The sequence below is a fragment of the Carassius auratus genome, chromosome 6, assembly GCF_003368295.1.
Source record: "Carassius auratus strain Wakin chromosome 6, ASM336829v1, whole genome shotgun sequence".
NCBI lineage: Eukaryota > Metazoa > Chordata > Actinopteri > Cypriniformes > Cyprinidae > Carassius > Carassius auratus.
The window spans coordinates 24,787,214-24,804,102 of NC_039248.1; the positions used below are offsets into that span (position 1 = coordinate 24,787,214).

The window sequence follows — 16,889 nt, forward strand, 5'->3', positions numbered from 1 at the left end:
GATAGCAAATTCAGAACAACTTCTTCAAAGTCTCGAATTGAGTTCATATTAGCCGAGATACCAAAGTCTGCGATCAAAAGTCACAAGGGATCTCAGAATGAACACAAACATTTCTAATGACATTCTTCAATCACAAAATGATCTGAGCTTTATACCTCTACACTCTTACTGTACTTCAAAAATCATCTAATTTGTGTATATTTATTTGTCTAAATTTAGAAAAATGCAACAAAGATTTGCATTTCCTAAAGATAAATACAATACTTTGCATAGTGGTAAAATAACAGTGTTTAGATTTTTTTAGGTAAGTTCAGGTTTCAGGTTTTTCTTTATCTATATAAAGGAAAACCTCATCAGTATGCAAAAATCATCAAGTCAATCACAATTAGATTTGCAAATTGGTATTAGAAAGATGACCCATTACAATTGTGTATACTAAAATCACAATGTGTGAGTGTCAGTTGCATTTGACAGCTACAGTATGAATACGTTCACTTAACATTTAATCATAAGAAGTGCGCATATAACATTTACCAGAACAAAAATCCATCTTTAAGTTTAAAACATAGTGAAAATGGAAAGTGATTCAGGCTCGATTATTTGCAGAAGTTTTACACCTAAGGTTAGGAGCTTAGAACAAACTAACCAGATTGTTTGAGGAATATCTTTTCAAGTACTGCTATAAAACATAATTGTGAACTCCTGAGCTATGAAAGAGCAACCTGTGAACAATAAAATGTTACAGTGGCTAAGAAAGCAATCAAAAAAAGAGATAGAGGCATGCATAGGGGAAACATATTTACAAAGGTAATCCTAAAACAGCAAAAGCAAACACAAATAAAAAAACATGAGATGAAAATGACAAATAATGGGACTTTCTCCATGGTCACCAGCAGTAAGGTACCTTCACATCACAATTACTAGCACCTCTGTCTGTCTTTCTCTCTATCTCTCTCTCTATGCCATCAGCCAGCCGGTGGTTATTAATGACCCCTGCACCCCTCTGTGAGCACCCCATTTATAAAACTCACCGTTTTAATCTCTCTCAGTGTGTGCTACTCCCCCGCGCTCCCTCAGCCTGCAAACACACTCATACATTCAGTGGCTGACACCTTTATGGAGGATTGAGAATGCAATGGCCAGTACTTACAGTTCACGCACTTTCCCAAAACTGAGCACACTTACTCGTATTTACACACCATTCCTCTCTTTCTGTTGCTTAACCGGTTATACAACTCATCCACAATATTCCTAATATTCCTGGTCTTTTATGGTGTTTCCCTTCTTTTTGAAACCTGACCGACATGTCACTGTACATTTTTAAAGAGAGTGATTTAAAAACAGTTTTTGTGGGAAAATGGACTTTAGTGAGATTTAGGCTTACAACAAAACAAAAACTATTTTCTGATGTTTACACAAGAGTTCAAAAGTTTGGGGTATGAGAAAGATAATTCATTAATAGGGATATGCAGGTCTAGTCGACTAGTCAACTAAACATTACAGCTCCTGCTAGTCGACTCTGAAAACAATAGTCAATTACACGACCAAAAAAAAATAAAAATAATTATCATTCAAATTACCATCATTTTATTTTACCATTAAATTAACACTGTTACATTTAAAACATTTTAAATAAGCTAAAATAAAATATTAGAAAAAAATGCATTATTTTTAAAAGTGTATCTGGGCATAAACTACATTTTTACCTCAGACCTTGCATGAGCTTTCTTCATGTCAGTTGTGGCGAGCTCAAACGTGACCACGCGAAAGACGAGCAAGATGTGGGATTATTTTGAATAAGAAAGAAACAGAAAAGTTTTGTGTAAACTGTGTATTGTCAAATTGGCTTACAATAACTCTTCTGGAGCAATGCGTAATCATTAGCTTAGAGACTATCCAAAGCCAGCTAATGTCAATCACGTTATACACTGCCATCCCGTCCGAGCCATCTATTCCTCTAATGAAGACCCACTTCGGTGTTGGTGCGGGATGTCCAGGCGCTTTCCAAAATTCTGTTGGCTTGCTTTTCGTTATCTCTGCTTGCTGTGACTTCAATTTCCACAGAGCACTTTTTCTCAAGAGCAAGAATTGTTAATCGCCTGAGGTCCTGTCTTTCTTTTTGTTTGTTTTGTTTTTAGATGATATAGCCTACATGATGAAGTATGTTTTTAAAAACGTTTTAATGCTATCCCTTGATAAAATTTGCTATTGTTTTTGACTTGTGTTTTAATATGTTGGCTAACGTTACATGAAGATGAATGATTCTGTCCGGCTATCAGTTGATTTTTCCATTGTTCTGCATTTCCCCAGCTGATTTTAATAAATAAACATTGGCTGATGTTGAGTGTGTGATCTTCTTTTATTGTACCGCCTAAAATTAAATGATGATAACATGAGGCAAGTGTAGGCTTCAGCATAATTGTGACCTATTTTTAGCAGAATTCATTGAGGGATTTGACAGTTTGATTCACAGAATAAGTATTTAAAATGTAGACTATTATATACATGCATGCACAAGTTTTTTTGTTTTTATGTTTTTCTTACCATCTTTTGGGGGTTTCTTGCTTTTAGACTAGTCGGATACAAAACTTCAGTTTAAGCTTCATTCAAATTAGTCGTTGGGCACATTCCTATTCATTAAGCATAATTTTATCTTCATTGAAATTATCTTGCATTAAGGATGTTAAGGCCAAAAAACTGATTAAGAAAATAACATCTCTGCAGGTCCACTTAGTCTGCATTTCTTCATTTATACCGGGTCAAACTTATGGCCTTTTCAGCTCAGCTCCTGTTAAAAGTTACACCCCCAGCAAATTCTCTTTATTAATTGTCAGTGTCTGGCTGGAACGATGCCACTCATGCCATACACTCATGCCTCCTCCCCCTGGACTAAATCCCTGGCACTGCATGCATTAATTAATGCATATTTCATTTAGCATGCCTGTGCTGTGCGGCATATTGCCTTCCACTCTATTCATTTCCCCAGGGAAATTATGTTATACATCACCCCTCTGTTGGCTTCCCTAATCACACAGACTGTACACAGGCAGACGCATCCACACACCTCTGAATTCCCAGGATGACACTGGACCCTCTGAGCACCTGAGGCGCTCACAGCCTGAGGGATATTGCCCCAGAGCGCACCACCCCACCCCGTGCTCAGCAAAGACAGATGGCAGTGATCGCTGACAGAGCCAGCCACAAACACGCTGCTCTAGAAACACAATCATGCTGCCACTATATGTGACACCTCTGTTAGCTTCTAGATTTGGCATGTTAATCAGATGCATACTAATACTACAAAGATGGGTCATTACTGTACAAGAAAATCTGGTTGGATGAGTCACAGATGATGATTATACTCTAAATCAATCTACAGGTTACAGTTATAAATTACAGTTTGTATCACTTGAAAAACAGTTTGTTGTGATTTATATAATAAATAATCATAGTTATTTAATTGAACTTGGCCATCTTATATCATTTATTGCAACCATTTTATAATAAACCAAGAGAAGTTAGAATGATTTTACCATGGTTAATGGGACTTCAGACACTAAAGTTTGACTTTGTGTCAAATAAAACCATTTACACTATGGATACATACAATATCAACAAATAGACAAATCTTATATATATATTTTACCTCTCCATATATAAATGTATGACTTCAATAAATTACAAAATCCTCTGTGTAGGTTTGACATTGGAAATTCACACTTTAAAAATTGTCTGCTACTGTACAAAGACAATTTATGTATAAAGGGGTGAAACTGGATTTGAATTTCATGAAAAGCCCATTTAACTTCTCCATTTTATCATGATTAAGGGGACACATTATCATCACACCACATCATTTAAAAAAAATGGAATTCAAGCAGAATAGAATAAATCACAGCTTAAAATGACAGATAACAGCCTTGACAATAGATTACCTGCATGCCTCAAATTGTATCGCAGGATAATGATGAACTTACTTGCAGTGCAGATTCTCAATATATAACAATGTATAACTAAGCTTTAAAAATATAGCTCCATATCATTACATTTATAACCAATCAAATGCTACTATTCAAACATTTGGGATCAGTAAGACTCTTATTGGTCACAAAGGCTGCACATATTTGATTAAAATATTATTAAATATTATATGCATTTGAAATAGCTGTTATCTATTTGAATAGATTTCACAATATAATTTATTACATTTTTTAAAATTTCAGTACCAAATGGTATCGCAGTTGGTACTTTTTGACAACAGTACGGTGAAGTTTTGTTCTGTGGTTCTAAAGTTTCTATCATTTTTCATTTTTTCTCCAAATGATACTGGGACAAACAGGTCTTGCAGAGCAAATACAGGACTTGAAACTGTCCCGCAGTGCTCACTCTAGCAGTGACAGCAATGCTAAATCATCTGCAAAGAGAAGCTAGATCTGCCGTCATGCTGGGTACACCTGGGAACTCGAGTGGTTCCAACTCTGATGCAGGTTTGTCAGACCTTAAACTTACTTTTACTGTTCTGTTCGAATGGTTCTTTGACTCAGAAGACAACTACATGCAAGTCTAACATGTCTTTTTGAACCAATGGTGCTAGACAGGACAATTAGATTGATTTAACAATGACAGAAAGGGTGCTAGAACTGTTTGAGAAACCTTTTTTTTTTTTCTGCAAATGTTTTATTGTTTCTGCAAATTCACTAGTGGCACAACAATTACACACTCCACCTTAAATAATTAGTCAATTACATTATTGCCCAGTCTACCTTAAAAAGTCATTTTTTTACCATCATCTCATTATCATCCATAGATATTCATACATTTTTACATTTGAATAGACGCTGATACAAACAATACCATATGGATGGATTTTTACGCATGGCTTCACAGAAATACAAAATATCTGTTTAGGCTCACAGATTATTGAATGGATAGCCTCATTTTTGCATATTTCTAATAAAGGAGATTGATTAAACATGCTTAACAGTGCCAAAATGTAAATTTAACACAGTTAGCACTTGCATATACCTAATTTGACATTGAAACTTTGAAAGTACTATGATATATTGCATATCAGCCTAAATTCAAACTTAACAGATTGTGAGCTACAAATGCACACTACATACAAATAAAGTAGGTAAAAAAGCCATTTTACCTATTCTATTTCTATCTGAAATGAATAATAGCAGCTTCTAATAAAGACTAAGAGACAATACTGATGTCTCTGTAGTGATTAAAGGATTTAATCATGTCTTTGTTCCAAAAGCAGAAACTGTTGGATTTTAGTCATTTCTGATTTTTTTACTTCCAAGTGCCATATGGGGACACAAGCTTGAATCCCAGACGAAGCTTATCAGGGGTAAAGAGCACCACTAAAGGTGTTTTTGGCCATGCTAAGTCACACACGGCACAGCTACAGCCAAACAGATGCTAGCATTTCTCTCAAGTCCAGTGACCACATGCTAACAAGCCTCGCAGAAAGGGACCAACGCTTTTTGTTATTTCTGCTTAAGTGGGACAATGGCTCTGTAACAAAGCTGAGGCTCTACCCCATTATCTTAAGAAAGAGAGGAGAATCAAGGCTTCTGTACTAGTCGTTAGCAGTGCTAGCTTAAATAATGAACACTCTGTGGGTAACAATTCAAGAGGAATCCTGCTGCTGATGGCTGATGCGGGTTATAAGTGCTGCATTTTGGGCTGTGGGTTGGTTTTGTGTGTGTTTTGGCGAGCATCTCTCAACGTGCATGGCAGCATTTGAAAGCCAATCTCCCTGAACACTGGGCCACATTTATGAAACGTGAACTACAGTAATTTGCATAAAATCTAAGTAAATATATTTATATTTGTGCAGTAGACGATGAAAATGGAAAAATTTAACAGAATGGAAAATTTACATTGTTAAAAAAAAAAGCTTGAATCATTACAAAATCACTATTTCCATTTAACTGTATTATACTTTTACTGTTAAGTGCAAATAATAATATAAAACATTTAATTTCAATTTATTATTAATAAATTTAAAAATAAATATAACATTATTATTAAAAATAGATATCAAAACATTATTATTAATTGTTGTTACTCTTATTATTTGCATCTGCATCTTTAACAGTATGTTTTGAATATAGTCATACAACCAAAAAAACAGCCAACAGCACTTCCTTTTTCTTTGCTGTGATTGGCTGATCAACATTAAGAGGATAGCTGATGTCATAGATACTGTCTATCATCCAATAGAATTGAATAGGTTATAATGAACTCTTTAAATTGCCACATATCAGCCAGACTGATGACAACAGTTTCTGGCTACTGAAGAACTTATCAAATGCTACATGTACAGGCCCAAAAGCAATTAGATAATCAGTACAAATTAACATTCACATTTTAGTTCCTTTGAAATCAGCGGCATCAGTGTTTTCAGGTATATATACGCACCTTTGACGCTGAGTTCAGCGTAGTTGGAAACGCCAGATCCTCCATCAGAACGAATGACGCAGCGGTAACGGCTGGTGCTCCGCTGTGACGTGTCCGTTACACTAACGGTGGCGGAAAAGCGCCGATGGTTCACCACTCGGGTTACCATGAGAGATGTGTCTTTACCATTCCATTGCTGGAAAACAGAAAAATAATCATTCTGCATCTGACAATAAGCACACATATTATGTTTTACAAAGTTGACCATCAAGACAGAGGCACAAAGTCTTAAAACACACTGTGCACAATGAGAACTGGTGTTATGTCTTCATGTCTAAGAGCTGTAGCACAGGATAGATGGAGGCTTATAGTCTCCAGCCAATGGAAAAAGTAATTTTATCCAAGACTTCATGGACACAGACACTGGCTTAGAAATCCCGCTGACAAAAATCTCCAACAAGTTATTAAGTTTCCTCAAGCGATGTGTCTCGGGACCAAGGTTCAAAACCTCCCAATGCAAATGAAGTGAACGAGATGCTCAGGGATAAAATCAGCATTTTGAGCATGTACACTAAAAAAACTAAAATGACTGTGTCAATTATTTAAAATCTTATATTGGTCAAAATGAAAAGCTTGGCTTCTGGTTTTAACTTGTTTAGTTCAGTTATTCAGTTAAATATAATGCATATTTAAAAAATTAAGGTCTTTCAAAGTTGTCTTGTTTTGCTGTAATAAACTAAATTAAACACCTACTTTTACTTTAGTTTAAGTAAAAATATATAATTTAATGCTATTTCTAATTTAGCTTTTGATCATGGTGAAATTAAGTCGTAAAAAGCCTATGTATATATATTTATTTATACGTTACATTTTGGATTATGTCTAAAGAAAATGGTCTTTATAGTAAATAATCTTTGTATGATTGTTTTTGTCTTTGAGAAAAGAAATAAGGTTTGAACCAAACCATAAATAGATACAGAAAAATTTTCCTCTAACAAAATGAGTCTAAAGTATAATTTTTTTTCAGTGCATAATCATACCAGGTTTAATATATCACTGAATCTTCTATAGGTATTATTTTTTATTTAACTAGGATAAATTTTTTTTTAAAAATTAACTAGAGTTTTAAAATCTGTTTTTGCAAGCAGCTCCTGGCCAAAGGAGGCAGCACATAGTTTAACAAAATAAGAAATAGCACAAAAAAAACAATGATGATAAAAAATGAATGTTGTAGTCCATTTATGTAAGATTATATGTGATGCTGATGCTAAGATTATATGGCTGTGTGCATGACTCACCTGTAGCCAGAGTTTGTCATGTTGTGACCATTTGCCTCCAGCAATACACTGGAAGGTGGCGTTCTGTCCCACGTTCACCTCGACATTCTGCAGCCGCAGAAAATGTGGTGTCTTGCCTATCAAAAAACACACATGCACCTTCAAAACACATCTTACATCATCCACGCAAATCAAATAAAACACTTGCTCCAATGACACTGGTGGTCAACTATACAGTGGCCCAAACATGTTTCTACACTTAAAATTGGCGTAGCTTTAGCTATGAACATGTTTTTGTGAATATATTTTTGTGACATTTTTAGCTAATGAAGTAGTGTACTTGTGCTAACATCCTTGCAAAATATCAAAGCAAGTGTCATTTATTGTACAGTATCTAATGAAATGACATTCTGATTTTGTAAGTGTTCCACAAGTGTCCAAACACTTCTTTCAGTCCTTGTATATTTATTTTGAAATGTTGAACATGGTTTCTGTCTGTTTTTTCTCTGATTGCACATTTAGAATAACCCATATGTATTCAATACTACTTCCAATAAACATTCTCTCATTTGCATGTTCAGGTGCATTTGTCAGAAGGGTAACTCGTGCACTAGCTGAACTCTTGTGTCTCAGTCTCCACCCACTCTCTCTGCCAGCTTCATTATCTGTGCATGCATTTCTGCACAAAAGCAATATCAATCTTTTTCAATTAAAGTCACTGAGAATATAGACTTCTTTTTTTAGTTTATCTGCTATAATGTGGAAAGCGCTCAGATTTAATGAAGTTATCTTAATACCCACATACATTATAGCAAATAAAAAAAAAGATACGTACACGGTCTAAAATGAGTGATACAGAGATATCTTGGACAATGGAAGTCAAAGGCTAAAGTTCTCCCATCACAACAAGAATGATGTGGGCCTGATGTCTGAGCACTCAGCTCTGCAATCTGTCTCCCTCTCTCTCATCCTCAGACCGACCTGCTTGTTTCTGGCCTTTTCCATCTCTGTTCAACCCTCGATCCACATGAAGTGCTTTTCACAGTAGTTGACAGACTGAACTCCTACAGCGTAGCCAAGACTGTGAAAGTAAGCAGGCGCTGTGTGTGTGTGTGTGTGTGTGTGTACTCACGGCAAGGGTGGGCCAAAACGTGCATCTCATCCACTGCAATGAACCCCGGATGCCCTTGTACAGACACAGCCTCAAAAATAACCTAAACGAGAAAAGAGGAGAGCGGAAATCAAGTGTTTAAATCAAATCAGCTTGTTAAAGTCTGAACTGAAATGGTGAATTTATTTCAAGCATGAAAATATTCAAATTGGTAAGTCAACAGGAGAGATCTTTAACTGCAAAACCACCTACAGTGGCCCCAAACACACATCTTGAATTCGTTTTAAAGTGAAATACCTCAAGAAAACTTTTCAAGCAAGACATAATGATCTGATAATCTGGCCTGAAACTCTTTAAGCACATATCTGAGCACACACATATGGGACTGGCATGGTTTGCATGGCATACTGTACATGCCATGTGGTGAGGACATGTGTGGTCTGATCAATGCCCTTTCTCTCAAAGCTAGAATGCCAAAACTTGGACACAGGATGCACTTGAGTCCCTGGCTTCCCAAAAAGGCCTCAGTCAAGAAACTCAATCTACTCGAACAGACTCAATTCTCACCATGTTGTTCAGGGAGAGACTGCAGAGACTAAAGGTATGGTTTTGAACAAACCATAATCAGAGAATGTCACGTTTCGGATCAGAAATGTTGTGAAACTGTTTTCAGTGGCTTTAGCTTTTTGTTGTTCTTTGTTCAGTTTTTTTTTCAATTCTCAATCCAAGAAAAGAGCAGTGCAAATATCCTGCCACAAAGTTTGGAACGGCAAGAGGCTGAGCAATTAATGACAGTATTTTGAATGAGCAAACCCTTTACATCATCATTTTTATCATCCTTGCCCCTTTATGGCTGACTCAAACAATCTCTGTCAGGACATGGGAAAAATAACAGCTTTTTGTCAAATCTACCATTACAAGTTTAAAAAGAGACAGATTTACCTTTTTATCCTTTTGCATATCATAAAACCCTTTAAACAGTGTCATGCTGAAAGTGGCACCCTATGATTTAAAATGTGTCACGGCAGAAAACAAGTCAATTACTTGACTTGAGATTGACTTGAGAGATTCGTTTTAGAAAAATTGGCCACTTATACGGCAAATTCGATGCTCTAATCAAACTCACAGTGGGATATTTTTCAGTATAGTTCATGATCCCATGAGCAGATTTTCTAGCAGTTATTAATTCTCAATATTTAACAGGTAATTTATTAAGTTCAACTCAGCAAGACAAAAAACACAAACTGGGAAACAAGCACGCAAAGAGTTTGAATCTCGAAAATACGCCAGGGTCTTATTTTCGAGTTTCCAAAAAAAAAAGAAAAGACAAGAAATATAAAATACTGTATTATACAGCAAGTAATCTAATACTATTTTATTTTATTAAAAAAAAAATACTGAATTATAAAATAAATTGCAATATAATCTAAATTACAATAATTAAAATGTATAATACGCAATAAATACCAATATGCAAAATAATAATAAAACTTGCCCATGTTTTTGTGACATTCACAAATACACATTCACGCACACAAAAGCTTTGATATTGCCTGCTGGTCAAATAGATGCCCTCAGCAAATATTGCCTTTAGCAAATATTGGTCTACTGTTTGCCAAGAGAATTGAGTATTCCCAGCACATTCTAAATATTTGCTCTTCTCATTAGTTAATTCAATTACACGGCTTATTTTATGAGGCTATTTCACTGCACAGATTGACCGGTGACTCTATAGACAGAATGAAAAAGAGCGTAAGAGGCAGAGAGAGATAGAGAGAGATCTGGGATCTAAAGAATCAGAAGAGAAAAAGAAGGAGGGGGCGAGAGTGAGAGGTAATAAGCAAAAAGACAGATCTAAAATTAACAGCTAAAAGCTTATTCACCAGGGCCATTTGTGGGTGAGATTAGGGGACAGTGATTGCAGTGGTAATAGGAGCAGAGAGCAATCTACTGCCCCTCTCTGCAGTTCAATTGCTGCCATTCACCATGAATATATGGCGGAAAATAAACTTCAGTCCATTTTAGTGGCCAAGGAGACAACATTTTCAGTACTTGTTTTAGCTGCTAGTCGTTTGTTGGCTATGTGGCTCATCCTGCTAAAAACAACCTAAATGACCATGGGAGTCTTGCTAATCAAAAGAATCATTTAATATGGTTATCAATAATTTTTTATTTATTTTTTGTATTTAAACCAGAAAATGTTCTTACAGTATGTAGATTGTCTGTATTGAAACCCATGACTCTATCATTGTTATTGTCATGCTTACCTGATAGGAGTTGGGCCAAAAGGTGCTGATGGCGAGTTCAGCCTTCACCCAGCCTTCTGTGACGGGTGCTGAGGCATTCCAGATGGGATTCCCCTGCGGTCCACCATCCACTTTAATATAGACATTGAGGGTTCCGGGACTTGTCCCATCGCGGCTGGACAAGGAGTAGTGGAAGTCTATGCAATGGGTGTCGTTCTCTTTTAGCGTGGGCAGGAGCAGGTGGGCCTTCTGCCCTGATGCACGACCCGAAGCATTCACCATCATGAAGGAACCTAGAAGTAGCATAGCATATGGAAATAGGTATAGTAAAAAAGGTATGGAAACATATTGAAATAATGAACAGAACAAAACAGAACAGAACAGAATAGAATAGAATAGAATAGAATAGAATAGAATAGAATTGAATAGAATTTAATAGAATATAGTTCACTGCATTCAAATGGCAATGTAGTAGCTGTAACAAAGCAATAAGTGTTTCTTAGCAATTGATTCTTAGGGCTAATATTTTAATGAATCATTCAAAAAACTGAAGACTGAACTGATTCAGTAACACTTTCTTATTACTCAGTAATAAAGTAATACAACATACAGAAGTTAAGAATAGAATAGAATAGAATAGAATTACTCTTGAAAAAAAAGAAAAAATTGGTTCAATATTATATGTTGACATAAATATGAGAAATAATACATTTTTAAAAACAAAATATATAATATAAAAAATATATTCCAGAATAGAATATTTCCACATGAAATGGTTATAAACCAAAATGAAGTAGTCAACCTCAGAATAGAATAGACCTCCTAAAAGAACGCTTATTGAACAGAATGTTTTGATGTACGATATACATATTCCCACACTGAAGGCTACATTATCATAGTCATTGTCATTTTACACGACACAATCATGTTCATGGTCTTTTGTGCCTTTGTAAGCAGAACACATCACATAACCGAGTAACTGGGTAAACGCCTGCTATAAAACCACCCTGAAACTGTAAGTGCTGAGGCACTATTTATGAAATGGTTCTTTGGACAGCTTTACATCTATTTTACTCCAAGTTTATGAAACAATATGCCATTTTACAGCCTTATGAATACAGTAGTTTTGTACAAGTCACTACCAACAGCGGCACTGCGTTAGAAAGAAGAAAGAGCGCAGGGCTTCAGAGAATACAAAAATCAAGATTTTTCTGATAAAAAAGTGACAATGATTCACCTTCCTCAGGGAAAAGCATTCATTTAAGCTAAAGACCCAAAGGTAGCATTTTTTTTCTTTTGACAAATTATAGTAATTCATTCCAAGTTCTTAAAAAAAAATCTCACAAAAGAATTCAACTCATTTATGTCAAGTAAAAGGTTTTAGCCTTAACAAAGGTGAAAGCCAGGTTATCAGTCAAAACTCTGGCTATTCAAAAGTGTTTTTACAGCAATTATAGAACTGGTCTGTTCATGATTTAGTGACTGAAAGACCTCTGAAGTATTTCCAAAGCCGTGTGCATATGCATATCCCATCACTAGGGACTATTCTAAGCTGTGACATGCAAAAACTGGAGTATATCCATCTACTACAATACACGTTTGCTTGCAAAAATTGTATGTCATCAGAACTTCTGAAAGCTCGCCAATGTCGAACCAGGCTTTTTGGATCCAGGTGGCGTACTTACCTCAAGCAGTGTGCATATGTTAAGGGCTATGTTAAAACATCACATACGTAGGGCAAAATCAGTCCCAATTTTTCCTGACACTTTTCTGCCTGGCTGTGCTAAATCACCATGCATATCTTGTCAGGTGGGCAGAGGAAGCCATTGCCATAACACCCCATTCATCACCAGTATTAGCTAAGACATGATCACAAGACCCGAGCGCATCGCATCTATCAATCAACACAACCTTGAGCCCTGGGATGAGGCCAATCAATTCCGCACACTGATCCAATCTTGCGAAGGCCCCCTAAACAGCGGGCTGGTAGTGAACTCGCCTGATTGCATTTCATATTCAACCCTCTCGGCCCACGTGCATTTTCCATCAGGTATTCCGAGCAGACATCTATATATTCCCTACCGTTGATGATTGCCAATATATATGTTCGGGCAGAGTGAAGCCTTTGAACCAAGAGGTAATTTAGAGCGAACCTACAAGTAGGCAATCAGCCCTATCACCACGGTCAATACGAGTGTCCTCAATCACACCATCGGCCGCTTCAGTAGATTACACTGTCTTAAGCTGAGCTAATGTGAAATCGGATGTAATGGTTCTATGATAAATAATTCAACAGGTTTTATTCCAAGTGGACTGTTGGATGCACGACACATTCTTGACAAATCGGCCAGCGTGAGTATGACAACACTACAAACATGCCTGTGATTGGCACAATCTTGCGTTGGGACTTTGCATGAGAATTCCGAAATGGAAATGAATGTTTTAGGACGAAGAATGCGATGCTGCCGCAGCTCGTGCTTGAAAACAGATTAAAAACACGTAGCCTCCAAATTGCTTCAGTGATATTACCAGATTTCAATTACCTCCCGGAGTCCCAATGCATTGGAGGCACTTACATTTTGTGTATTAATGAGTTCTGGGATGAATCAAAATATTATTAAAAGTCATTTTCGGAATAGTCTAAGAAATACCTGAGCTTGATGCACAACTTGTTATGCGCATTCTCAAGGGCAACACTATTTGGATGATAATTCCTTTTCCTGCAACTGTGGGCACAGATAAACACATTTCTTTCAATACTTACTGCAGAACGAAAATAGCTTCTGGAGTAAAACGAAGCACTTGGCGAACTCCTTTACTAAAATCGATAGCAATATGAGAGTCGTTCTCAACTATCAGCAAACGTGCCATCATCAAAATAGAGTCTCACAGAATCACAGCTGCACTACTGGTGATTTAATGCTGTTCACATCAACCAATAACCAGTACGTGGCTTTCGAGACCAACGTCAAGGCAGATCCATTACTGTTTTTCTAGTACAGCACAACAGTCTGCAAAACATCTTCATAGGGGCCACACGAGGCAACCAGATAAGGTATCGCTTCAGTGCCGCTTGGTTGACAGCTGTCACCCCTGCGTTAATATGAAGAGATGTTACATGAATTCATTTATGTCTAAACGCCCTTGATTGGAAGATTTGTCAGTTCAAACATCTGAGAAGCAGTTTTAGAATGCCTTGCAATTCACATCAATCTTAGAGACGCCTGGCCCTTGTGCGGCAATTTCAACTCATTTTCTCGAAGAGGATTCTTCTGCGTGTGGCTGCAAAGTACCGGGAGAACTTGCCGGTGAAAGTCATTATTCCCTCTGAGTATTTCCACTGGGAGCTCTTTGCACTAAATGTCACATTCCCGCCATCATAATATGATCCCCCACAAGACAAATAGCAAAATCTCTTCTAGTTGTCACTTTAATATGCAATTATGGCAGGTCCCTGTACTTTGGGCCCTCTGCTGCTCGGTCAGATAAAGTCACGGCATTTCTCATTCCTGCCTGACAGTTTTAACCTGGGAACAATAAAGCACTTATTTACCACCGAGCCAAACAAGGGTGGTAATATGCACCATACCATGGAAAAGCTAATGCGCTGAGAGATAAAAACACAGTGAGGAAGCAAGGAAAGAGCTTAAAGAGGTATGGAAGCATATATCGGAGGTCAGAATGCTTTGAGCTTGTGCTGAAACATTCAGATGAAAAAAATTTAAAAAACACAAATATTTTTGAAACTATCATTCAAAAATTGGGGGTCAGTATGATTATTGTTTTCTCTTAATCTTCTATTAGACTTCTATCAAATACATGTTGGTCTTATAAACATTCTTTTCATCAAAGAATCCTGGGGGGGGGGGGGGGGGTAATACTATTGCCATAAAAAATATTAACTGTTTTCAACATTGATAATAATAAGAAATGTTTCTTAAGTGTCCAATCAGCATATTACTGTAGTATGATTTCTGAAGGATCATGTGACTAAAGACTAGAGTAATAACTGCTAGAATAATAACATTCAGATCGGAATCACAGGATAAATTACATGTTAACATTTATTAAAATAGAAAACTGTGATTATATATTCAATTGTATATTATATATAAAATTGTGATGATATTTTACAGCATGACTGTTTTACAGTTATATTTATATAATAAATAAAGCCTTGGTGAGAATGTGACTTTAAAAAACACCAACCACAAAGTTTGAAACAGTTGTGTATACACTGAAATATGAGATCAATTTCTTAACTGACTCCATCCAACAGTTTTTGTCTCTGTTGAGCTCATTGTGTTCTTAACTGAGGTCCTGCAGTGTGAATGTGAGGGGGACATTAGCAAAATACAGTCACAAAGTCACATGATAGGACATAATTGGCCAATTACCCAGTGAATGAGATAATTCCCACTTATCATGTCCACAACTGATCCGCAAATGACCTGAGAGGGTTCAAATGGTGGAAATGGACAGACTAATTACTAAGTAAACAACTCAGACACTCGGACATCACACTTTCGGTCACATCCAAATCTAAACAAAGCTGAAATGACATGTGAAACACAAAATGAGTCAATTTGTAGCGACTTGGTTAAATCAACATGTCAATCTGCAACGAGTACAGAGTTGTTGAAAAAAGTTCTGAAAAGGTAACTATTAATAATAGCCAAACAACAGTTAGTAACTAATAAAAGCTAAAAAAAACATGTGCGTTTTACTGTATTTTTATAGTGGTTATTTTTAAGCATGTGAAATAAAAAATAAACTAATACATTTTTAAAAACAAAAACTTTGACATACATTTTGGTTTAAATATTTTATTTTGTATTCAAATTAATGTTAAATTAAATTAAATGTATGCATTTAGCAGACGCCTTTATCCAAAGTGACTTACAGGGCATTCAGGCTATCAATATTTACCTATTATGTGTTCCCAGGGAATCAAACCCCCAACCTTGTGCTTGATAGTGCAATGCTCTACCAATTGAGCTACAGGGACAAGTTTGTTTATTTCAAGTATGTTGAAATAAAGATACAAATATTATATTAGCTCCTTTTACCATTAACCCAAACATCAGAGTAAACATCAGATACATCTGGATCATTAATTTATGAATAAATAAATAAATAACAGTTTGCCGGTTCATATCAGAAGTCCACTGTATGGCCCTGTTTCAGAGGAAATGGTGATGCGTCAGCTGCAATCATTATGTTTGGAGCAGCTGCAAGCGAGAGAAGATGCCCGCCTGATTCTAAAACACCCCCCCCCCCCCCAATGACAGACTGCAGATGGGCTGTCCCTTTATAAACACATACATACTCTCCATAGGTCTCGAGAGTACAGTGGATCTGCGCTGTGGCCCATTTGACACATTTAAGCACAGTAAATTCCCCAAATCCCTCCTCACCTCATAGAAGTGTGTATATGTGAAAGTGAGCGTAAAAGGAATGGAATGGATGCTTTTATGGCAGAGAGACAGGATGGGAGACAGTTGGCTACTTCAGCCGGGTCCCATATGTTTGCTGCCCTGGATGTGTAATGGACCTTCATGATATGGCGCTATCCATGTCCTCTCCTCCTCTCTGAAGCCCTTGTTATTTCTTCACACACATGCACGCCCATTTTCCATTTCAACCCGAGCAGAAACTCCCTCGCCCTGCTTGTCGCGCCAAATGATACGTGATTGGCGTAGAGTCAACAAGACCCACCGGCTGTGTGCCGCAATTCGTCATGGCCCTTTGAAATCACCCCAGCCTTTACTTGCGATGCCCTTTTCTCATGGGCCCTCAGTGGGCCTTGTCGCAAACCCTCGAGACTGTGGTAATCCGATAAGT

The 16,889-nt window shown here is 36.8% G+C and overlaps 1 protein-coding gene across 11 annotated transcripts in view; it reads right to left on the bottom strand.

The window, feature by feature from the left end:
* The window catches only part of ptprt (protein tyrosine phosphatase receptor type T), a 224,380-nt gene that overhangs the window by 136,378 nt on the left and 71,113 nt on the right, over positions 1-16,889 (bottom strand). For all 11 annotated transcript variants that reach the window (XM_026265953.1, XM_026265954.1, XM_026265942.1 and 8 more), the window contains exons 3-6: positions 11,067-11,338; positions 8,821-8,902; positions 7,710-7,825; positions 6,433-6,607 (exon numbers count right to left, since the gene is read on the bottom strand). In XM_026265953.1, coding sequence (XP_026121738.1) covers positions 6,433-6,607; positions 7,710-7,825; positions 8,821-8,902; positions 11,067-11,338 — 645 coding nt within the window. The remainder of the gene's footprint in view (positions 1-6,432; positions 6,608-7,709; positions 7,826-8,820; positions 8,903-11,066; positions 11,339-16,889) is intronic.